This window comes from Thamnophis sirtalis, unplaced genomic scaffold (assembly GCF_051295495.1).
Source record: "Thamnophis sirtalis isolate CommonGarterSnake01/CBP01778 unplaced genomic scaffold, rThaSir2_p1.2 scaffold_2, whole genome shotgun sequence".
Lineage (NCBI taxonomy): Eukaryota > Metazoa > Chordata > Lepidosauria > Squamata > Natricidae > Thamnophis > Thamnophis sirtalis.
Genome location: NW_028261382.1, coordinates 149,202,341 through 149,228,838, shown reverse-complemented (window position 1 = coordinate 149,228,838; position 26,498 = coordinate 149,202,341). Strand labels below are relative to the sequence as shown.

At 38.7% G+C, this 26,498-nt stretch overlaps 1 protein-coding gene across 5 annotated transcripts in view; it reads right to left on the bottom strand.

Moving 5' to 3' along the window:
• Positions 1-855: 855 nt before the first annotated feature.
• ZNF521 (zinc finger protein 521) overlaps positions 856-26,498 on the bottom strand; it is a 355,589-nt gene continuing 329,946 nt past the window's right edge. For all 5 annotated transcript variants that reach the window (XM_087707161.1, XM_087707157.1, XM_087707158.1 and 2 more), the window contains one exon: positions 856-1,659. In XM_087707161.1, coding sequence (XP_087563287.1) covers positions 1,630-1,659 — 30 coding nt within the window. In that variant the 3' untranslated portion in view covers positions 856-1,629. The remainder of the gene's footprint in view (positions 1,660-26,498) is intronic.

The window sequence follows — 26,498 nt, the reverse complement described above, 5'->3', positions numbered from 1 at the left end:
GGGGTGGGAATGAATGTTCATAAGAGCACATTTCTGGACAAAAGAAAAACGAGAAGGCCCTAGTGGTACAGCCTCCCTTTGCTCCTACTTGGGACCAACAGGTTAATTCAGTTCTCAACAACCTTTCTCTGTTAAAGCCGAACAATCTCCTAGAGGTAATAACAGGCTGGGCTGTTTACTGAAGCACTTTTTCTGGTCATGTCCTCTACTGCCATCTCTGTCAGCATTGAGGACAAGGGACGCGCAAGCAGGGAAATCTATGTCAGTGCTGTGGCTGGAATTTAACAAGGTTACCACCTGTAGATGAAAAGGCAAGGGATCCCTTCCATAATCACATATCATTCTAATAGTGTTTGAGAGACTTAATTTTTTTTTTTTTAAATGCAGAGATGTAGAAAAAGGATAGGCGAAAGGGTGAGATTCTGAAAACATTTAGTGGTAGTAAATCTAGCAAACTCAACAGGCTTTCTATTTAGGAGAAATACACTTGACATTGTATTATAAAACCAAATGCAGGTAGATAAGACTTGAATTATAACATGATAGTCTGCACATCATTGAGGGGCTGAATGCTTGCAAGCCATATCACTCACTCACTAACTCTACAGTAAGTCCTTGTATTTCTCAAAAAGGAAAAAAAAGGATTGTTACATAGGGTAAAAGAATATACAGTTAACATATATCTAAAATAAGGAGGTATCAATTGAAGTACATCAATTAGAATACATTTATCATGCAAGTGTGATACAAGAATGTGTGACGTTGAAAGTTATGAGACACAATTCATTTGCAAAGAGGAACTTTTTTAAATAAATAAAATAATCTGGGACAAAATAAAAGATACATATTATGTAATGGTAAACTGAATTTATTTCTTCTTGGAAAACCATTCCAGTAATCTCCAGGTTCAGACTGCAGAGTAAACATTAATAACAGTAACATATAGGTTAGTTCAACTGATTCAAAAATTTGGCCATGTGACATCATTAAGGAAAAGTCTTGAACACTCAAAAGCTTCAAATGGTATCCAGGAAAAAAAGTTTCTTTGACAATCTACATAACAACTATTGCATATATGGTAATGCTATCTGTCATATCGCAAGGCTTACAAATATATACAGGCCATATTTAGCTGGGATCTTGCTTGGAGAGTCTTCTTCTTGTTGTTCTTCTTCTTCGGCATTAAAAATATTCTTGAATTCATCCATTTGAATACCAAAAGACAGAGATTGTAGACATAAGCTTGAACAAAAGGAAGGCCAAAAGGTTTGTACTGTATCACCGCTTTTTCATTTTTCCTTAAGCCACATTTCCCTTTTATACGTTGTTGGTATTATAATTATTCTCTTAGTCCTGCTTAAATAGGGCCCAAGTCCACTTGTCTTTATAATACCATTTTAGTATCAGACAACATAATACATGTGCAACACTTTATATACAGGAAGTCTCTCCGGTGCTCAAAGGTTCAAACACATGAACATCCAACAGTTTCCATAATACAGGTTTTATGGTACAATACAATGTTTCTGAATAATATATATTAACAATGAGAGTCTCGTGCAAAGAGTAAAACATGTTCCCTTTTTTTTCTCCTGCAAAGATTCCTCTTCTGAAGAACTGGGCCTTGCACTAACTGCTATGTTGGGTCATCGTATGATTCTGTGAAGAAAGAAGAAGGCAAGGAAAAGCAATCACTTTGCTGAAATATACCAGCAATGCTACAGAGAGATCAAATAATATAAGACAGTAAAAACCATGTTAAATGGTATGTATTGTGCAAAACACCTAGCAAGTTTGATAAAAAATGTATGTATGTATCTCAGTGCTGGGTTCTGGATCCCGTTCCAACCGGTACGGTTGGAAGGGGCCCAGCATTGTCCACAAGGATACGTGCAGCGCGTGAGCACATATGTGCAATGCACGCATGTGTCTTACCATCCAGTGATGCCTCCGTGAGCCTCTGCGATGCGCCAGCTGCTCGGCGGAGTGTTGCACAGGTGCTATACGTGCCATGTGCGTGAGCGGAAGCACCAAAGACTTTAAATACAGGTAAGGAGCATGGGCGGGTGGGCGGGCCCTTCGGAGCACCATATCGGAATGGTACCCGGTGCTTCGGGCAGGCTCCGGTATGCCTATACCGGGGCATACCGCCTGCAACCCACCACTGATGTATCTGCACTCTAGGCCTACAGTATACTTGGTTACATACCCATATATACATTTAACCTGTAATGCTGCATTTAACCTGTAATAATGAATATGGAATTGGCTAAATTGCTAAATTATACATTGGAAAATATAAGCAGATCTTGCTTATGTGGTGCAGATCGTGTAGTCTCTGGCTTTTCTATCACCAGACTATCACTGATCCATTGTAAAAGACTGGCTGATAATATAGTGGATAGGAATGCACTCAGAAAGATGGATGAAAGTCCAGTAAGAGTTCCAAAGAAGAGCAAAATTGGCTGTGGCCCCACTCACACGCGAACTCTTCAATATAGCTAAAGTTTTAAACCATGTATGCTGTCCAGAGTCACTGTCATGGATTGCGCAGCTGTATAAACCATGGAAATAAAGAAATAAATAACTATATTTCTAAAAACATCCAATAAACCATGACTACATTCCTAGGTTCATTTAACAGGAATTATATCATATCATGGCAGAAAATTTTAAGCAAATATTAAACCTCATAATGTACTAGGCAATATAAGGCTTCTGGCCAGTATCCTATGAGAAAAATATTCAACACTGTTAAACATGAAATATTCCATCACTTATTTGATTTCATGTATACAATACTATTTTTACATTAATTCATTTCAAAATGACAGTGAAAAAGCAGTGATAGAATAAGGCCTTAAAAACACAGCTATTATGTTTAATACATGCCGATTTTAAATTCAGATAATTTAGAAATCAGAACATCAAAATTGACCCAACTAACCTATTGATATATATTATAGATTATGAAATGTTAATACATGAACTGTGCCATACAGCTTTAGAGAAAAACATGACATAGTATTGCCCTTGCAATTTGTGCAATAAAGCACAATTATATGCAAGACACTCTTTCGGGTGTTTAGACTGTTTACAAGCAAACTGTGTGCCTGTGTGCAGGGGAGATCATCCATGTGATAAAACTCGTATGGTGGCTTTATATACTGCTTGATTAGGACAGATTCCACTTCTATATAATCATATTTATTTAAATACTGAAATATCCCAGGTCTGATAGATAAGATCAAGTTAGAAAATATGCATATTTCAATGTGGCTGGAATCATAATAGAAGATGCACTTCAAAAGCATGCATCATCAATTTAAAGCTTCTGCTTCAATGTAACATCCAGATTATCATGTGCTGTGTACCAAGTGCCAAATTAGAGATGAATCCCCTTCAAATATGGTTTTAAAAAGACAAAAAAGGAGCATGACTGAAGTGAATGCCTCAACTGTAGTGCCATGTAAATAATATGCTCCACTCCTCCTTTGGCTGGAATGGCATATGTCAGGCGTGTCAAACCCATGGGCTGGATGGGTCACATGCAGGCCACACCCATCCCAACACTATGAATGGGAAATACATCATGAAATGTCACATGATGGCAAGGTGAGGGTGTGAGTTTGACACCCGTGGCATATGTCATATACATGACAATATTTGTGTCTGTAGGAATCTTCATGTATGGGTAATCCTGACTTACCAACAGTAATTGGGACTAGAAACTCTTTTGCAAAGCAATGTGGTCATAAGGTATGATGTCACCCAACTGTATTGACTCACAACGGTAGTTCTGGCAATTCCTGTTGAAGTTGTTAGATGAATTCTGCACAGTCACAGCATCCCAAGGTCATGTGATCACCATTTGCAACCTTCCCTATGAACTCTGCTTGTTGGAAGCCAGCAGTAAAGGTCCCAAATAGCGATCTGGTAACCTCAGAATGCTGCAACATCATTAACTGTGACCCAGTTGTCAAATGTTAATCAAATGACTGTGGTGTGTCTGTGAATATGTGTATGTATCCATATGGATGAAATCAAAACTGCAGATACTTTTTAAGGTTCTATTTTCCAACTGCTTGTTAAAATAGCCAAATTCTAGTGATATCTGAAGGGGGGGGGAGGTAAACAAATGAGCAAGGAAAGGAAAGTATTTGATTAATTGTCTTTTAGAGTGGGGAAGGGACCCCCCCCCCCAAAAAAAGCAACCTGTCCTTATTTTAAGCTGATCTGGTTTAAAGCCAGAGGCTGTTCGTCTTCATTGCCTGACCCGAACCAATCAGGATTCCCTTTTTAGATGTGATCGGGCCATAGCAGCAACGAAGGACTATATCAATTTGCTTAGTAGTCATTCCAGTGAATGTTAAATAAATTCTATTTTTCATTGTCTTCAAATTGAATGAATATAATGTGGAACATTTCCCAGTCAGCCTGGTAGCAGTCCTGTACTTTCTGCTTAATGTATTGATGTTGGTAATTTGCATTCTCAACATTAAAAAAAAAATCTGATGTAGTTCTAGTTAACTAGGAACAAGCAGCAACAGGACAAGGATAGGTATGGCTTTAAACCCAATATCTTCATTTGCACAGTATTCTCTTTCAAGGAATGAAAATTCTGATGTATAACCAAGTGCCAACCCTCGACTCTCTCATGACTCAATTAAAGTGCATGTTGGGTTGTTTCAGCAAGAGGGAATGGAAAGAAAATGGAACCTTCAAGCATCAGTAGAATGGATCAGTTTAACACTCTTTCCGGGGCAATTAAATGAGTTGCAGCAAAGGAACAGCTTAAACAACAACATACCTTTCCAGATTTTTTTTACCTGAAACCATCTATCTATAAATCTGCTGTACTGTCTAAATAAAAGACACACGAGTTTTACTGCTGCAAGAGCATTGCTAATACTTAATTATCCCAATGGACAATATCCATTCTTCAGAAAGCCTGTAGTTGCTATCTAGAGCTCTACCCGAGGCTCAACTTCCAGCATAGAACAACACTGCACACATGAGGCTCTTTTCTTCTATCATAATCAACAATAGGAGAGAACTGTAATGCTGGATCATTGCCTATGTGTTTTAATGAGTCCTCTTACCTCCATTTTTTAAAATCTTGGATTCACATGTGGCCAGTTTAAGGATTAGAAAAGCCACACAGCACTATGTGACACAATTGAAAGTAGCATTTCATGTGTGCTCAGGACTCAAACCTCAATAATTTTTTTAATTAAAGAAAAAACACACAAAGGCACTAATGTGGTAGATGCAAAATAAACTATGGAATTATTCTCCACTAAGCTCTGTTTTGGGGTCCCACAACTGATATAGCCTATTGCACAAAAGCATTCTCAGGAGCCAAGAGATGCCCTGATTTAAATTCAAGGCAAAATGATGGAGAAAAATCACTGAGCAAGGCAAAACATAAAGATGAGTATGGATCCCAAAAATGCACAAATGAGATTAGAGCTCCTTTTGCCGGTTAAAACTCTTTAAGTCTTTCCAGAAATTGATCCTGATGCTTCAATGTCTGTATAAAATGGAAAACTTGGGGTGGAGGCCACTGTGGGAAATGGAGGCAGCAAAGTTTTAGAAAGATTCTTTTTGCTTCTGTTTGCGCCTCGGATCCAAGTCGCAATCAGTATACATCTTGGGAGCAGCGTCCTAATATTAATGATGTATATGTAAATTCTTTGCATTATAAGGCATGAAAAAGCTAGAAAGAAACACTTGATTAGTGAGAAAAGCTTCCTGCTCATACCGTTTATAACTTTATGAGACAAAAAGGTGAAAGATTGAAGGGAAGAGATGAAGTAAGGAATAATCTTCAATCCCACAGAGAGCCACATTATATTCTAGGAGGGGGGGGACTGTCTATGGAGACCCCATGTCTAAGAACTGAAAATTGCAACCATTAATCCCAGTTATGAACGGTTGGAGGTTTTGTTTTAAGAGTGTTTCTTTTCACAAAAAAGATTGTGTTTAAAAATTTAGGGCAAATTTTTCCTCTATTATCCACACAGTAGCTCTCTGCTGTATATTGTATTTTCATGTGCTCAGAACACCTACTTCCATGACAATGGGAATTGATGCAAGTGGGGAAGGCAGAAGACGAAGCTCCTGTTGATCTGAACACGGGAGTTTTCAGGGCACAGAGAAAACCAATAAAAGTGTAGCTCAGAATGTGTTTTGCCCTTTATAGGACAAACCTGAAGGCAATGTTTTTATCATTGTTCTTCTGGAAAGTGTGCAGTACTAGATAACTTCCTCAAATTCATGCTCTCTTTCTCTTCCTCCGACATGCAAATTAAACAAATCCTTGTTCTGGTATTTTCTTCAGATTACTTCCCATGTTATATTTTCCTGTATTTCTTCTAGCTTCTTCCTAATGCTGAAAGCTCCTTAGAATATACTGAAAATACTCATAGTTTGAAGGAAAAAAGATTATAAATAATTTATACTGCAAATTTAACATTGATTTGGGGGGATTGAGGGAGGGTATTTTGTTTTGTCATTCCTTTTCTGCTCTTACATGTACAACCATTTGCTTAGCAACCAATTGAAGTTACAATGGCACTGAGAAATGTGACTTATATCAGGTCCTCACACTTATGATCATCACAACATCCCATGTGATTGTGATTCAGGCACTTAGTAACCGGCTTATATTTATGATGGTTATAACATCCTCAGGTCTTGTTGCAATCTTCCCAGCCGGCTTCTGACAAAGCATGTCAATCAGGAAAATTGGATTCGCTTAATGACCACATGATTCACTTTAAAAACTGCAGTGATTCGCTTAATAACCATGGCAAAATAATGCTGTAAAATGGGGTGTAACTGACTTAATTGCCTTGCTTAATAATGGAAATCCCGATTCCAATTATGGTCATAAATCAAGGACTAACTATACTTCCTTTCATATACACATACTCAGACAAAAAACTCCAGTATAAACTATATTTAGGAGTAGAGATTCTTATAATCCAATGGGCTGTGTAATTAGCATCTATCATATTCCAAAAATACTAAATGAATTTTACAAAGATACTTTCTGAGTGAAATTAGTGGGACCGCTATATTTGCATAATTATATATAGAGACTTTTTGGCTGTTTTATTTGTAGTCATATCCAGTTGTGCCCATTTCTGTGCACAAAATCTTTGAACTGTTGGATACATTTTACTAAAACAGTGGTTCAAGAAAATTCCTTTCCAAAGAGCAGGGCTGTTGTTCTTTTTTAGTTGCCAGTTTTTGCTTCATAGATAATGTTTCATGACTTGAATTATATCCTTAAGGGGGGAAAAATCTTTATGAGGGAGGGAGGGAGGGAGGGAAGGGAGAGGAGGAGTTTCTAAGGAGGGAGAAATCCTACTAATTCACTACCTTACTACAGTCCCTAATGGAAAGTACAGTTGCATTCAATTTAAATGAGGCATTTTGAAGCTGAATGAAATGAATGTGATTGTTGCTCAAAAGCACATTATAAATAAAGAAATATAAAGATTAAATGAAGATGTTATTGTTCAACAGATGGAGACAGTATCACAGCAACATCTCCCCCCTCCTTAATTCAAGACAGCAAACACTAGTAATCAATCATCACTGATTAACTAATTATGCTATACTAACATTTTGTAATTTGTAGGGAATTTAAAACTAAGCTCGGCTTTACTTTCCTCTCCCTTTCTATAAAAATGGACTACATTCCAGGACAGCTTCTGGTTGTAAAACAAATTTCTACATTACTAACCTTTAAGCGCTACTTTAAAACAAAACAAACCGCCACCCCTTCCCCCTCCACCTAAAAGCAATTGGTTTCCAACAGGCTGGATAATAAGTCTTTTGACCTGCATTCTTCTTTGACCCATTAAGGTCACCTCTGTGCTTGGGCATAGAGCTGACTTAGGAAATGCCTGCAAGTCCTGCATTTCATCTCCTGCCCACTCAAAATAAAGCTTTCTTTAAATGTGTCTGCAGGGTCCCCAAAGACCGGGGAGGCATCCCTGCAGTGGGCAATGGAGGGACAGAAGCTTCTGCCTTTATTAATGAATGCAGACCATTATGAGTCTGGCTGGCTCCTCGGCTGTTCCCAGAAGCATATACTGTACGTGACTTAAAATGCTAGAATATTGACACAAAGCGAGCCAGGCAACCCTAAGGAAAATTACTCCTTGGATATAATGTAGGCTAGTAACAGCTATTAGAGTACAAAATAAAATCCTCCGGGATCAAACTGACATATACAGCATTCTACCTACTCCTCAAACATTAGAAGAATTTCTTTGTGAAGGCATTCTCAAGGACAGCATTAAACTGACTTTTGTAGCAATCTTCAACAGCTTTTTTGGCTTACAGCTTTTAGTACTAAATCTTTAGTTCAAATCAATATAAGTACTATATCCTCTACATTAATCAATACATTTGGTTCAATACACATTCTATTAAATTATACTTTCTAATCAAGAGGCTCTGCTTCCATCCCCACATAGCTCCCCCCTCCCTCCAAACTTCTTACTTTCAATTTGTCCTCAGGGAGTATCAGGATGCTGGGTTTTCTTGGCAGAGAGATGGGGGGCAAAAGGAAAAATGGGCAAACCCAGCAAAACCTTAATTAAAACCCTAATGCCAAACAGAGAATTGCATTCCAATGTCATTATGGATTCCACAATTTCCACTGCAACAGTTTCTGTTTCTAGCTTGTTGGGAAGGGGGAAAAACATCCAAGACCACGGAAACGGAGTTTTCTTGCATCGTTGGCGCACAAAATGACAGTGGAAAAGATTTTTGGCTAAACAAAGGAACGAAGGAGGAAAGAAGGAGCAGTCACATTTACAGACTAGTAAAGAACCACCATTACATTTATAAAACAAAATTTTCAAAGCCGCTGCTAGCACAGTGGTTAGTCTTGCTGCAGTTATTCATGCCCTGATAAACTCCTGCCTGGATTTCTGGAATTCTTTCTTTATATATGCTTCTGCCTTTTAAAATGGCCTACAAATGCTAGTTGCTTTAGAATAGTTTTAGTTGCAGTGGTTTTTAAGGGAACAAGGAGATGATCAAATTACCTAACGGTTGTCCCTTCTGCCTATCTTTATAATAAAAACAATCTTCTTGGAAGGGGCCCTAGCAATTGAGACAGACTTTATTAAAGGCCTTCTATTGTATAATGCTGTTGCCTAGTATTTAATATAGCAATAGCATTTTAGACTTGTGTACTACCCTTTAGCACTTTACAGCACTCTTCACATTGTGAACTCAGATCACATTGTCAGCATTATTTGCGTATCGGCCCAACAATCTAGCTCCTCATTTTACCGACCTCGGAAAGATGGAAGGTTGAATCAACTTTGAGCCCCATCTGGATCAAACTCTATGCTGTGGGAGTGTTTGCCTGCAAATACTGCATGTAACTACTGTGCATGTCTTGGAATTATTGTGATTAGATATGTTACAATTTTGCATCACACTCTTACAGAGGAGCATGAAAACAACTTGAAACGATAAAAAATGAACCTCAATACAAGTTCTTGAAATTGGAAAAATATTTCAGACACAGAACTACAAAGCTCAAGTCTTATACCATACAATTCAATTAGTTAATGAAATCAGTTTGAACTTCTGTGCTTATTTACTCTTGATTCAGAACAGGATGAGGTTGTGTGGATGAAGTACTCACTGGGCAGCATTTCCTATTTATATGCTTTTTTCTTCCACATCTGCATAAGACTTTGTATTGCAACAACTGCCTTATTCTCCGTATCGGTTCAGTCACTATGGCCCTAAAAATACCGTGCCCCAGAACAGTTTTCACCATTCTAGGCCATAATGTCTAATATGCTTTAGGCAACTTTATACTATTACCGAAAAAGGGACAAAACCTTGTAAGAATAAGAGTCAAGATGAAAACATAGAGAATGGGGCCTGAAGTAGGTCCTTTCCTCAACTATTCAGAATTGCTTGTAGCAAAATTTATTATATACCAAATTAACAATCTTCTGAATGGGAAAGAAAAGTCGCTTTGGTTTATTCGGTCAAAGCTGTCTTAACCAGCAAAGAAAATTGGATAGTCTACTGCAATCTCTTTACATCAATAGCCACCATGGTTGTAAATATACAGAAATATTACTGTCAATATTGATACCCTGGGCATTATTCTGAAAATGCTATAATTCGGCACAAGGGAGGAGTTCCCATAGTGAATGGCAGCTTTCATAATATGATGTTGCCATGCCTACCTGCCTTCTTGATTCCTCTGCAGTGGGGGAAGAGCAAAAGTAAGTGGACAACAATAGCATCATGGCAGCAAAGGATTGTCTACTCCAGGGCTACCCTTGAGCTTCAAAATGTAGTTATATATGTCACAAAACTGATTTACATCTAAAACATGGAGATATCATACAGACTGAAGAGTTTCGTCTGGATGCTACAGTTTTTAATGTTCTCTTATATTTAAAAGTCACAATGGCGGAAAAGAATCTGTCCCTGGCGTGCCTAAAATCTTCAGGGATATATTAGTGAGCAGACCAAATATAGATACATAAATACATAAATCAAAGGTTGGATGTACACATGCAGAATACTGTCATTAGATTATTTCAGATTTATGCTAAAGAAACTATTTTGAATGTACCTCTACAAGGATATGCAAGTTATTTTTTATAAACAGACTTGCAATCAAGTTCTTTTGTTTTGGAAAAGAATAAAAATATATCTTCAAGGAGGTAATTGAGGCCTTTTATGGTAGTATCTTGCCAACAAGTTGCTCATATTCATCTATCTTTACTTTTCATGGGCAGGGTTTGAAGTGGCTATCTTGTCCTATATCTAATATTCCAATGAAGTGAACAGTCTGCTCTCCAGGATGAACCCTATCACCTGTGAAGCATTGATCATTGCACCAGATCCATAGAAGCGGGGTTTTACCATACTAGACAGGAACAGAAGTGCAGACTGTGCAGAGAGGCCTCAAGAGATAGTCCCACACATAGTGGCAGGATGGAAGATATGGGCAGGAATAGCATACACTGAGTAGCACAACCAAGCAGTTGGCATTGTTGCACAGTGGATGAGAGATTTCACAAGTCATGAAAAATAAGAAGCCTAAAATCTTGTGGGACTTCCAGATCCAGATAGACAGCAGGTACTGGTCAATCAACCAGGCATCAAGGTAGTAGACAAAGACCAGAAGACAGTGATAGATATAGTGGCAGCAATATCAGGAAGGAGGAATATGGAACAAGATAGGATGAAGAAAAGAAAGCCAAAGTAGTCCCAGTGGCAGTAGAAGCACTTGGGTCTGAGATTCCTGAGCTGGGAGAGTGGCTCCACCAGATCCCAGGAACAACAGATCTCTCTGTCAAGAAGAGTGCAGTTCTAGGAACAGTGAGATACTGTACAGAACCATCAAACTCCCAGACCTCTGGTATAGATTGAAAAAAACACTTATTACCATAAAGATAGTATGCTAGTTCAAATAATACCATAACTCTATCCCATGGATGTATCTTATTAACAGAGTATAACTGAAACAGTCATATCTATATGGCAAGCCTATGCAGCTATGTTTCAAGCAGTATATTATGCCAGCAGTTATTAAAGGTTCATTGGCACCATGGTTTGCCACCAAGAAACAACAGAAATTTCCTTCTAGTTCCAGTTCAAACACATTTTCCAATCCACCTGATACTTTGGAACAGGACTTTTATAAACTTGGATGAAATAAAGGCTTGATAAAATGAAGGGATGAGAAATTAATAACTCAGTCATTCCCTTTTCTCAATTTTTTTCTGTACACATGCTACGTGCAAAATGCCTGAATTTTTCCTAACAAGTTGAGAAGATTTTGAAGAGGTTGTTTCTCTGTTGCAACTTCAGTATAGCAGAATGATATGGGCTTTGATAGACAAGACCATTTAATCAAATATTCAGGAATTAAGTCAGTACATTATGGACAGATGTGTGCATGTGCCAGTTGTTGCTATGCTTTCATTTTTCCCCCTTGTAATGTTTAATTTATCATGCTGGAGCTTTTTAAACAAGAACATCTGTAAATAAGTCTAAGTACAATCTCTCTCATTTTACATCTGTATGCTTTGTTCCTTCTCAATGCCTTAATTGTAGATATCTTCATAAGAAATACATCTGTAGCAGTAAGAAAATGATAAACCAGGAAATCCAATAGGCTGTATAGTGTTTATAATTTACATAAATAAGCATTCTCTACTTGTTTAAGTGTGAGCACAGGACTGAAACACAATCAGTGGCAATGCACATATTTCTTTATAGGTCAAAGCCAATTAAATAAACTACAGCTAAATATTTAACAGCTCTACTTAGTAATTAGCAGCAAATAATGGGAGCTTAAATTGATAATCACACAGGTGTTTTTAAAACTAAGCCAACTATAATGTCATATCCATTTAACAAGCATTGTATTTCTGTATGTAGTATCACAAGGTATATTTAAGGAATTTGCCTCTAAAGTATGTAGTCATTGATATCCAAGGCAGTATCATATTTAATTATTTTGCTGTGAGGTAGAGGAATGAAATGTGTGAATATCAGAACCTACATAATTTAAAATTTCAGAAGGTCACTTAGAGTGTAATCCTTTAGCCACTGACTTGGCAAATAAAAACTGGGTGATAATTAAAATGGAGATAAATCCCTAATCTGTGACATTATGATTAAAAATAACAGGGGACCTCCTTTAAAACAATCTGGTTCAAAATATAAGTCAAACATATATATTTATGTAATGCAAGGGAATCACTTCTGTAACATAAAATATATGTCTCACGCTATTCCACTTCTTACAAAATTGGTATGTATATGGTGGATTTACTTCTTTTGCTGAACATACTTCTGTTGGGATAACGTGACAAAATAAGCTGCTGAGTCACTCTATTTGAACTGTGTGAAAATAAAAATACCTCAAAAAAGGGGGTCTGGATTAGATATTTTGCAAACTTCTTTCCACATAAAGAGTATGATTAACAATTCCAACCTAGGTCTATGTCTGTTTGCTGATGATCTATATTAATTCTTCTATATAGCTGAAACCTATTTTTTTTTTAAAAAACCTCTGATTTGATAAAACATTTTATTCATAATATAATAAAAGCATCTTATTTCCATGGTTCCAGATAGCAAGATTAAAATTAGCCTCTTATCACTATTAGCACATATTCTCAAGTGCAGGGGTCCCTAACCCCTGGTCTATGAACCAGCACCGGTCTGCGGCATGTCAGAAACCAGTTTGCACAAACAAGCAAAGCCCCATCCATGGGATGCAGGCAGCACATGAAACCACACCCCCTACAGTCCATTGAGAAAAACTTTCCTCAATGGAACTGGTCCCTGGTGCCCAAAAGGTCGGAGAGGTATTTATGGCATCCTTCCTTCTTGTATTCCACAGAGAAGTTAACATATTTTTATTCCATTGTGTTTTCAGCCTTGACTGATTGTGGGCACTCCAACTTCATAGATAGAATATGTTGTAATCCACTGTTTTGGGGATTTTTACATACGTTCCTGCCACCAAGTGCCAAGTTGGAGTAGTCTACAAATGAAGGAAAACCCTGAATGGCTTTGTAATGCCTGGCATATTAGGCACAACATATATTCTCTATAGCATTGTTTCTAGAGTATCCTGGAGGTTCCTTCTCTTTATTTTTCTCTCCATTATTTTTGATATTTAGGAGCTCTCTGCTGTCACCATTCTCCCAACCATGCCCTTCCTATGATATCGCCTGTAATTCTCAGTGAGAACTAATGGCTCAGCTGAATTGCCTCTTTTACCTTATTCAGATTTTAGACTGTTTATGCTACAACTTGACTATGTATCCATCAGTGATGTGTGGTGAGGATTACGGTTGGTGAGGCAAGAGCGCGGCAGTGGTGAGAAACAACGTCCCCGCCGTGTCCAACAGGTGTCTCGCGTTTATGTCTGCCATAAACGTGAGACACCTGTCGAAGACAGCGGAGGTGGGGGGCGAGGCAGTGGAGCGCGGCTGCAGCGAGAAGCAACGTCCCTGCCGCTGTGTCCGACAGGCATCTCGCGTTTATGTCCGCCATAAACACGAGACACCTGTCGGACACAGTGGCAGGGATGGAGGAGGTGGGGGTTGAGGCGGCGGAGCGCGGCAGCGGCAAGAAGCAACGTCCCCGCCGCTGTGTCCAACAGGCATCTCGCGTTTATGTCTGCCATAAATGTGAGATGCCTGTCAGACACAGCGGCGGGGATGGAGGAGGTGGGGGGGGGGCGAGGCAGCAGTCGGCGAAGAAAGGGGAGAGGAGGAGGGGGAAAGGGGAGCAGGACGGGGCTGCTGGTGGGGAGGAGAGGAGAAAGGGAAGGGGGGCACAGCGGGCAAAAGAAAGAAAGCGCCAGCCCGCCAGCAGAGGCGGGTTAAAGACCTGCTTCTGCTGGCGGGCTGCCCCTCTCTTCTCAAACAAGGCTGCCCTCCCTGCTTCTGCCCTTCTCAAACAAACTCTCTCTCAAATTGAGAGTGAGTTTGTTTGAGTGAAGTGAAGAAACACACGAGCGCGCGTGCACACACAAACACAAATTACTCACAATAAAAAATTACTTACAAATTAAATTACAATAATTTTGAATTCCTCCCCCCTCCCTCTGTCCGACCCACATACCTTTTCCAGCTGTGTCACAGAGGATTTCAACTCTCCTCTTGTCCGCCATGATGAAAATGTAAAAAATGTAAAAAGAAAAAGGCAAGAGCTGCTGCTGCCAGAGCAGGAGGCGAGAGAACCACGTTCCTCCTTTGCATAAGGAATTTTTCCTCCCCCTGCAGTTAAGCACTAACCAGAGTCATCCACTGTGACTCTGGCAGCAACTCCCTCTGCCTTTTTCCTTTTCATTTTTTTTTCTTTTCATCATGACAGTGGTGAGGCCCTGCCTCCCCTGACTGCACGTCCCTGGTATCCACATCCAACGGGAATCTTTGCCTATTGCCTAGCTTTTCTTTTTCAATCTCTCAGGATTTCTGATATTTCCGCATGTTTCAGGAGCAAAAGAGCTAAGGAAGTACAGAAATGAGGGAGTTACTGCAGATAAGGTGCTTTCTTGAATTTTTTTTTAAACACAAAGCCTGATCTTTGAATGGGAAAGTTACAAATAATTAGATGGATTGCAAGAAAGCCTTCCTTCAAACAGATAGATTTCCTAACTCTGGGGAACATATTGACCTACAAATGGAAAATTCTGACTCACATGATTATCTTTAGGTTCAAAGATATTTATATTAGGCATTGGAAATGGTTCATTTATTAATGAATAAAAATTAGTGAAAAACCTATGATCAAGAAATCAAGGTGGCCCCTTTTAAAACCTGTTTTCTCATTCTCCTCAAATATAAATGCAGAGAGGAACAAACAGCAAATATCTGCTGTGAATAATAAAAATAAGGTAGGCCCAATTGTATTTTATTATATTTAATCAAAGGTTGCATATGGATAACACCCCACTATGATTTTTGAATACCTCATCTTATGAGCCTACAAAGCTTATCAATTGTTGCTGCAATGGCAGTTTTAAGGATTGCATGTCCCTGCTAAAAACAATCCCTGAAAACCTCTTGGGATTGGATCCTGGAAAACTCTAGTAGCATCAGGAAAACAATTTAAGGAAGAAATATAACAGACTGACCCATGCCCTAATAATGGCAAGTGGCTTGTATTAGCTGCTGGTCTCTATTTATATGCATTTAAAATCATGGTGAAAGTGAGGGAGGACCACCTGCAGTTCACTGAAGAAACTTTCTAAGGTATTTTCTTGATCCTAGAATAAAAACGATATTTTATCTATCAGATAGTGATTCATGATGCTGCAGCACATTTACACTTTTGAAAAAATAAGCTATAAACAAGCAAACACAGTAATGCTGCTAAGTGTAAAGGTGCAGGCAATGGGAAGTCTGCTTTTTAATCAGATCTCAAAGGAATCTGTCATATTGAAGTGGCACTTATTCTAATTTAAAGCTCTTATGATTACTTTTATCTCTGAAAAGTGTATAAACTAACAACTTTGTTAAAAAGACTAGACTCTCAAAATGTATATGCAACAGAAAACAGGTTTGAGCTTAGAGTGGGGGGGGGGAAGTCATTTCCCTTTCAACATACTTTTTCTAACAATGAAAGGAAACATGTGTTTGGGTTTGTGATGAAGTCCCTGAAGTTCAATAATATTTCTACCTTAGATCTTCACAATCAGCAAGATCTGTACAGTCTTGTTATCATGTTTAAGGCCTATTGTCATTGTAATTTCTGTTCAGCTTCTTGAAAAACCTTATGTAGCTCCATTTTCAGGTTATGTTTGCCATAAATAAACATTAATGTGGTTCCCTTTCTATTTTCGGTTTCTCTACATATTTTATTTTATTATTCTGTCTTTCACAATATTGGTATGCATGAAAAATAGCGAATAAGGCAAATTTTATCTGAAACGTCTAACCTTTTTAAGACCACCAATCAACTTCTCACTTTTCTCAGGGATTCTTCTACAAATGGCTTCTATTCCTCCCACTGTTTGAAGGAACATTTGAAGTAGAGGGCAGCGGTAGAAACCAAATTAAACAATAACTATTTCTTTAATTGTCTGTAATCTGGAATTTGTCTTTGGGATTTGAAAATCAGCAGATCCATACCCCCCTTTATGCTGGAAATGTTCTATCTTCACTAACTATGAGTTAAATCTTTAACATACCATTTATTGCATGTAGTCTAGCCCTTAGTACATGGATTATTCATGCATGCAGCCAAAAATAATAGAGAGAGAAGCTACATATAGGAGAATAGGGAAAAGGGGCACAGGATATACAGGATGATATTGCTCAGTGAAGCAGCTATGAGGAATAAATAGTCATCATATTGGAAACGCTGAACAATATTAAAATCTTCTGCATAAAATAAACACAGACTCACTCTCGCTTAATCTAAGGATTTTAGGCAAGTAAGAGGTCTAGGTAAATTAGATCAAAGGCCATAGCCGGATAAGTATTGTTATGTATCTTTTCCATTATTAATAGTAGATAAAACAAGTCAAAATACAAGATGAGAAGGCTGTATTGTGTTTTATACTGAATGTGATATCCTGACATGCTCCTACCATATTAGTTATGCTTCTAAAAATCTGTTAAGACCCAAATTGTATCTTATCATACAAAAGATAATGAAAGTGAGTCAACTATATACTGTAGGCACATTGAGCTGAAAGAAAGTTTGCATTATATTTGAAGACAGAGTACTTTGTAGATTTTTTTTTCCAAAAATATTTAGGGTAGTAGTCTGGATTACAATGCTGTTTGTAGCAGAAAATAATGTTATGCTGACCAGATATAATGTTCTTTCAAATGCACTTTGTATACTGTGAGGAAGCCCAATAGTGAGCTCTCTCTGTCACAATTCTCATCCTCCAGAACACCTTGTCTCTGAAACTTGGATGGCCCAACCCTCATGACTTTTGAAAAGCAGGTGAAAACATGACTCATCTGGAGGACCTTCAGGTGTTAATTGTACACAGCAACACCATTCTTTATAACTTTATAATGTTTCAGTTTCTTATTAATTACTTTCAATCATTTTATTCTGATTTTGAAAGCTGTTTTTTAAAATATTCTCTAAGTGACCTGGCATCCAGTTGGCCTCATTTGGATAAATTTAATATATATTTATTAATAGTCACATTTGCAAGACTTCCATTGTTATCAAAATATATGTCATAAAATTGCAAATGGTTATAGATGTATTTATACTGAAAGATTTTGAAAGTCTGAATCCCTAAATTAGACTTAAAATTAACCAGATTGTAAACAGTTGATATATGTAAAATAGTCTTAGGTTTTTGTTTTTTTAAAGAAACCTATTAATTGGTTCCATTCTGCTAGTTGCATGCTTCATGTAACTTCTATTGCCCCTGCCTGTTAATAGGACAATATTCTTGAGATCTCACTTCAAAGCTCACTTCACCAAAAGGATGGTTAAAAAAAAGCTAGCCTCTGATAAAATATTGTATGAAGAGCAATTGTAGGGTTTCTATTGTTTGATTTATAGCAGTAATTTGTTTTTTTGTTTGCTAATTATACAGGGTTGGGTTTTTGCTGCTCATTTTGGGCTACTGTTCATTATTACTTAAACATCGGATCCCTTTGGATGAAAGAGACTTCACTACTTTTAAAAAGCAGCCAGCTAATTTTCTATAAAGTTTTATTTAGAAGAACAACTGGAAGGCCCTTTATGAAACCTGCAACTCTGTGTATATTAGTCATATCATATCAATCCCTGACTTATCCATATCATAGCCAAAGATGTGGGGCTACCCACTGCCTCTCGGGTACCCCAGCAGAGTTGATCTTCTGCAACTACTCTGTATGGTGCTTCCTGTTGAAAAAAGACTTCTACATGCAATATTCCATAATCTGCTTTACTTCTTCCACCTTCTCCTACTCTCTCTCTCTCTTTCCAATTGCCCATACTGTGCTATAGATAGTTCAAGGGCTATGCAGAGCTTGTCTTCTCACTGCTGAGAGTAAAGGTGGGAGGGAACGACAGACTTGTGTTTTTGGAAGTATTCCTGTGAAGTTTCTTTCGTGTGTGCATGTGCTTGAAGACAGCCCAATGAAACGAAGGAACAGAAATACTAAACAATGCTACATAAAGTTACCGACTGTTCGGCTACGAGCCAGAAAATGAATCCAATTTTTCATTCTGTCATTATAAATATTTCAGTACAAATGGTACTGATTTTCTGCAACTGTGGTTAAGCAGAAGGCCTCTGAGTGAATATTAAAAAAGTAAAATAAAACAAAGAAAAGGAGTGAAAAACAAGGGGAGATTCAGGAAAAGAAATTAATGTTAGCCAACCAATTAATTTCTTCCTTTAAATGTACCAGACATTGGGAGAAACTGCACTATAATGTAGCCCATGACTCAAAGACGATAGGAAGAAGAAGAAGAAAAACATTTATCCTGCTCTTCTTCTGACAGTTTCTCATAAAATATCTGCAGTCCATCTATCTTTTAGTACTCCAGGCTCCTCTGGAGAGCAGAAAATAGTAGTTTAAAGCTCACTTCTGTGCCAGACTGCAGGAGATTGCTTTCCACAGGACCCCTGCTGATGGAGGCCTAGGGGAAGAGGCCCAGGAGTTATTCAATCAGCCCAGGACTCTGGGGCGGCTTGGGGTCCTTTGAGGGCTGATTATAAAGCTGCCCTCCTGTTGCCTGCCTCAGAACAGAATGAAATGAGCAGCCGCGTGCTGAGCAGATCCTGCAAGAAGGAATTTCACCTGTCATGGAGTTTGTCAGAATTTCAGGATTTATCTCAGTGCAAAATTAATAAAATACCAGGTCAGATTTCAACCTGGCTACTCAGCCATGTCATCTCAAAGTGATATTTCACCTAAGTAAACCTGTGCACTGCTCAAGTCGCTCTCGGCGTATCTATTTGAGAGGTGTGGAACTTTAGCATGATCCTCTTCTCATTAGACAGGATGAGGGGATTAAAAAAAACTGTTTGCAGTGTGATATAAAGTTTCCTTGGAGCAGATGAAAAGCAAGGTCTAGATTGGACATAAAACTTAAAAAGTCTCTTGGAAGTTTCATATTCTCTTAATCAGATTCGTGGAACAGCAAAGCCGCAAACTGCAAAGCAGATAACTCTGCTCCTTAAAACAAACAAACAAACAAATCCCCCACCCCCGATGAGTGCTCCAGTGGCACAGAACACAGCCTGAGATTTTTTTAAAGATCCATCAAAGAAAAACAGTTAAGAATAGTAGAGTGTAGCTTATCGGGTAAAATCACCTGCACTCTCCAATGGTGCTGATACTTTTCCCAAAATTGTATTATATTATGCACAGGTCTCCTATGATAATATGCTAGGTAGCTGGGAAACAATCAATATGCTGCAGTTTAAGTGCTAGCAAAATGCACTGCTCCCAAATAGAAAACCTTCTTTAAGGTAAGCTATTTTGATCCACCGCAACAAATGAAAAGCAAAAACCAAAACACCACGGAACGACAAATAGCTAGAGATCATTTTGATAGTAACCATGAAAAATAAAAAGAGTCAGGGAACACATTCACAAACATACACACAGTGAAAGTCATTTCTGCCACAGTTCACAGCACAGCGAACCTCTTCTGACATCACATCTGTTAAAATTATTCACAGGAATCTAAGGTCTAGATTTGATTTATGTTTTAAAGATGTGTTATCAACAAACGACAACAACCTACACTGTGAAATCCATAAATAAATCTTGTTCTATTGATGCAAGGTCTATATCTATTTCCATCTTATTGTAGTCATACAACCAGGAACAGCAGCAAGGGGTCATAGTAATAAGAATGCTATCACAAATCTCTGTGGTCCAATTCTGACCCGCCTATGCTTCAATCAAGGCAGTTGTCACATCTCAGGTCTCTTCAGGCAGCCCTTTCACCCTATAAAAATCTTCATATGGGGTCTAGTCTAGATACAGCTCGGTTTACTTATAATCTTTGTGCATGTGACTCCCCTGCCTTGGGAAACATGGAGGCAATTAATTCTCTGCCACTGAGTGGTTTGCTTCAGTTGCAGGAGCAAATAAACACGGGAAAGCAGAGATACTTGCCTGTGCAAATTAGGCAATGGGTGGGTAAATATACTTCCATTTGCTGCACTTCAGGCAAATGCTGGCTAAATGCTTACATAATGCACGCATGTGCGCACAAACACCTATAGTCTGCATACTAGTAAAAAGGAGATATATCTCCATTTACTGCTGTATCTTTGGCATAACCCCCCCTCCAAACAAAGCAAATTAGAGACTGCCAAAGTCAGAGAATCAGTTTGAAAAGAGGCATAAAAGCTCATTGGTACAATTGGCCCGTAATAAATCTTTCTTCCAGCCCTTTTCCATTTAGACAACAATTTAACATTGATATAGATCATCAAGCCACTTCTGCCAAGTAGAAATAGTTTGACAGTTTTAACACCAAGAGATCTCACCGTAAAGAGAATCGGCAACGGCATGCAAGTGAAGGCACAGATGGTGGGAGGGAAGGCAGGGTGCTCTCAGCAGGCTACAGTAGAGATGCATTAACTCCACAGAGGGATAAGGACTTCCCACCAGTACAGTCATGAATTATAACTGAGCATGGGAGTGAGTTCTTATTGTCTCTGCCACAGCAAATATACAGTCCCATTTTCCTGCACCATCACCTTTCACCTTGGCAAACTCAAAACAAAGCAAAATGTACTCTTAATATCTAATGGTACAGCATTTCACTATATGGTACAATGTACAACTATAGAGAACGGGGAAAGAAACAAATGACAGAGACCTTCTGTGACATAAATGCACTTATTTACCCATATGATGATCTGTTGTTGAAAAGAAAATTAGTTCCCAGTAAAAGAGATTAAGTTCCTTCTAAGCAGTAAACTGAAATATTAGGTGAAAATAATAACTTGTAACTCTACCGATATTGCTGGTCTCTGCCCACAGATTATGCTGGGGATCTATTTTGCCTAATGCCTTAGAGCAGAATGGGCTGTGGCTTTCTTATATTGCTGGATTATATTGCAAGGAAACGATGGAACTTGTAGTTCAGAAATATTTAGACTGAGAGAAAATGATTACCTAAAGTCACCAAGCTATCTTCCACTTCTGGTTATGACAAGAACTCACTTTCCCTCTTTTAGGCTCTCCGTATATATAAATAGGCATTTTCCCATAGCATGAAGACAGGTAATAATTTTATTAAGAAAAAAAACAATTACCCAAATTAACATTGTAATCTATGCACAATGAATTTAAGTCTGCAACCTTCTATATAGTGAAGTCTGAAATATTTCCCAGTGAACTCAAGGGGTTTTCTTTTGAACAGACATATATAAGATAATATGGCCAAAGGTGGTATTTATCAGAAAAGGGCAACAGAAAAGGTCAAGCATAAAACATGCAAAAGGAGGCCCCTTCATGTCACGACATTTGCACTCTCCAATCCCTCCACATCATTTGCACTCTCCAATCCCTGCTTGGAATGTGGCAAAGTAGCAAAAACCAACAAAGGTTCTACTGTAGAAAGAGTTGATGTGTACATGCCCTAATAGTTTTGGACAGAATACTATATCAGAGTTATTTAGAAATATATGTAAAAAAGATTTAATTTCAAAATATAGAAGTCTATTCTAAGAATATAGTTAGGCTCAGCCTTTTTCTTCACAGTGTTTATAGTTTCTTCCTAAACCAAGCACTCTCCAGATGCATTAGATGATAATTCCTATCATCCCTAGCATGCCTGCTGATCAGACTACTGATAGTGTAGTTTGATAGATACATTTGAGCAGACTGAGGCTGTTTTGGCACACGCTATTCATATAATATATAATAATAATGTTTTAATATCCTTTAAAAATTCCAGAATCATAAAGCCCTTGGATGAAGATTGAAGTCTCACGCCCTGGTCACTGCAGGAATCAAGGTGTCAAAGACAGAGGACAATCTTACTTTCACTTGCACATTTCTTGTGCAGGGAAGCCCAGTTCCTCTCTTGGAAAGTGGTTCTGCTGTTGAATTGCTCTTCCAGTTCAGAAGTTTCCCCCCCCCCTAGCGCTCTGTCAGATTCTGCCTTCCTGTAACTCTATTTACATTTTTAAAACAATCCTATGCTTCTCATCTCAAGGGAAAGGAGTCCTCTGCCAAATTGTCTTGCCCTCAGCAAAGTCATCAATGGTGAAGATTTATTGTTTTAGGCAGTTTAAGAATTTCTCCACTTTTAAAAGGGGGCGTTTATCCTGTCTTTCACTTTCGTTTAAAGCTTCAGTGTTCCTGTTCTAAATGACAGCACCGCAAGCACTGCTTTTAAGCATGATTCATCTTGCTTACCACATCCCAGGTTTTTACACCGAGCACCACTCTGTCATGAACAATGGAATCTTGCTCCTTCATAGCTGCCAGGAAGAGACTGTTACTAGCTATAGACTTGCACCAAGTATTACAATAAAGGATACAAATGGGAATGCCATTATACACAGGTTCTATTCTGAAAATGCCTGAAAATGCCTTGCTTTAACAAATGGTTGTCAACAAAAGTAATATACCCCCCCACCCCCGAAGTGAGAATACATCACTTCTCTCAAAACTGCAGCTAAATTACCCCCACCCCCGATTTCAGGACTGGGATGAATCTTAATGATATTTCTATTGCTCCTGCTCTATAATAAAAACATGCTTCTAAGGAGGCTGATGTCACTCACTCATGAAGAAAGTCTTTATAAATTCAGAGAATTTTGCCCAATACAGTTATAAATACCTCTTGATAAACACTCCTTTTGGAGAACAAAATGCTAGGGTATGGTATCACTCAAGGCTTTTGGCTTTTGCTAGAGAGATGCCCCTCACTTCATCACACTTGCTATCTTTCATTTTTATCTTTTATTTATTTTATTCTCAGTTCTTTGTTCAATGCTTGTGAATTGCCCAGACTCATTGTGAATAGGGAGGCATGTAAGTTTAATAAATTATTATTATTGTGGTTTGTTACACAATCAGCTAATGCTCAGACTGGATTTGGCATTTTTGTCCACCTATTGGGTCAAGGCAGATGTGGATGTTTGATGGTGTTACAGATATCATTGCAGAATGTAAGCTTTTCCAAGTAAAACTGCCTTTTGCAATTGGCTGATTGTGAATTTGTCAGTACTGATCATATTCAAGTGGTGCTCCAATTGTTTTGGGATGGAACCCAACACACTTATTACTGTTATTTATTATTGTTGATATTGGCCCGATGGCTCAACAGTTAGAAGTGCTGAGCTTGTTAGCTGGAAAGCTGGCAACCTGGGTTCAAGACCCAAATGTAGTGTGACAGTGTGAGCTCCTGTTATTTGCCCAGGTCCTGCAAACCTTGTAGTTCGAAACCTTGCAAATTCAAATAGATAAATAGGGACCACTTCAGTGGGAATGCAACAGGGTTTGTGTGCCTTGGCATATAGTCATGCTGGTCATGAGTCCATGGAAGTGTCTTTGTACAATGCTGCCCCCTCGAGTCAGACACAACTGGATAGAGGAAACATTTACCTTTACCTTATTTTTATTGATAGCAATACAATAATATTTTATTATTTTTCCTTTATTTCCTTTTTCCCCTTTAATATATGGTGTGTGTGTGTGTGTGTGTGTGTGTGTGTGTGTGCATACATATACATATACATATACATATACATACACACACACACACACACACACACACACACACACACACACATATATATATATATAACAAATGTAATGTAACAAAAAGGCAACAGTAAAAATATTGGGTTTCTGCCTGGATGGTCTCTTGTGACGAGCCGAAGGACAGAGAATGGAAGTAGTGATCTTCCTCCCATATTTGGGCATACCGGGGGTTGTAAAATCTAATAGATACCTTTCACCCTGGCTTGGCTGATAACGGATCAGAGCCTGTGGCCTAATGGCTAAGACGTCTCCCTAATATGTAATATAGCCCAGGTTCAAATCCCAGTAAGGGTATGGCTAGCTGATGAGAACTAAATAGCTTGAAATAGATCTATACTAGTCTCCCTTTATTTATTTATCAGCACAAATACAACATATATATATATATGTGTGTGTGTGTGTGTGTGTGTGTGTGTGTGTTTGTGTATATGCATATATGTAAATATGTAAATATGTATTTAGTGTCACAAACCCTGGTATGCCCAAATATGGGAGGAGGCATACGGCTTCCTTTCTCTGTCTATCGGCTCATCACAAGAGACCATCCAGACAGAAATCCAATATTTTTACTGTTGTCTTTGTTACATTTGTATTTATCAGCACAAATACAACACACACACAAACACATACATATATATAGAGAGATACACACACACACACACACACACAAATACTGTTTCCCCCAAAATAAGACAGGTTCTTATTTTCTTTTGACCCCTGAAATAAGCACTTGGCCTTATTTTCAGGGAGGTCTTATTATTTTTGAAGTGCAGGAGGCAGCGAGGGTGGTCACCTCATGGCTGCTGCTGTGTTGCAATATTTTCAGAGAGAGCTTATTTTCGGGGAAGGGCTTATTTTAGTGCATGCGCTCAAAAGCCCGATTAGGCTTATCATCAGGGGAGGTCTTATTTTCAGGGATATATTGTATTCTGGTCTTGTTGTATTCAGGTCTTTTCCTGTGTAAGATTGAGAATATCTTGGCGACGTTTCGACAAGGTCCCACTTGCCATCTTCAGGCTGGTGCCTTCGGCTTCGTGCTTGTGTGAGCAAGGTATGATCGGAGCTGCTGTCTTTCTATAAATATTGGTGTGTGTGTGTGTGTGTGTGTATGTAGTGGTGGCTTTATTGCTGTAAGCGGATTGGTTGGCTGTGTTGTAACATCTTGATTAGTTGATGGAGTTGATGTTTGCAGATTAGTTGGCTGTTTCGTAACATCCTGTGTGGCTGAGGTACTGGCTGTGTGCCTATTGTTCTTTAGTGTTGTAACAACCTGGGTAATGGGCTGTGTGATGACATCCTGAGCTGTATTGTAGTGATATCCTGAGTCCTGTGCTGCAACCACCTGGGAGTTGGCTGCGTTGTAACATCCTGAGCCTTTGCGTTGTAACCTCCTGAGTTCTGTGATGTAATGTCTTGAGCAGATGGCTGTGGTGTAACATCCCGGGCTTTGGTTTGGCTCTGAGTTTGCAGTCTAGCCATGTGTTCAGGGCGTGTGTCAGTTTATTTTGTGTGGGGGTCAGAGGTGGGTGCAGCAGTTGGTGATACCACCATGGTTTGGCTTCTGGATGGTGGTTGCATTTGGTCTATGGGATGGGTTTGGATTTGAGTCTGGTGAGGGTGATTAGGTTGGTAATTGTGTTTCTTTGCAATCAGTTGGAAATTAATACGTTTGTTAAGAGTGTGTGATTCAGTTTTCAGGTGGTCTTTGTCGGCATTTGGTTCTGGAGATGAGGGTCTTGGCTATGGAGTTGATCCAAAAGGAGACACCCCCCCAAGAACCGAGACACAGAACAAGACAACGGCATCACCCTCCTCCCTTACATCAAAGGCACCACAGATAAAATCAGCAAAATTCTCCACAAACACAATATCAAGACAGCCTTCGCCACTGACCAAAAAATAGCCAACATCTTAAGAAACCCCAAAGACAAGATCCAGCTAGAAAACCAAGGAGTCTATGAAATATCATGCAAAATCTGCCCAGCCGCATACACTGGACAAACTAATAGGAGACTAAATGCATGCATCACAGAACACAAGAATACAGTCAGAAAAGAAGGAAAAACTTCCTCCCTCTTCCAGCACCTTGAAGCAACAGGACATGAAATTGATTTTGAAAGAACCAAATTAATCTCCAAAACTGAACACCTCAACAAGAGAATAATTATGGAAGCCATCGAAATAGAGAAACACCCCCACAACATGGATAAATGTGACGATACCTCCTGCTTACCAGACATCTGGAAATTAGCC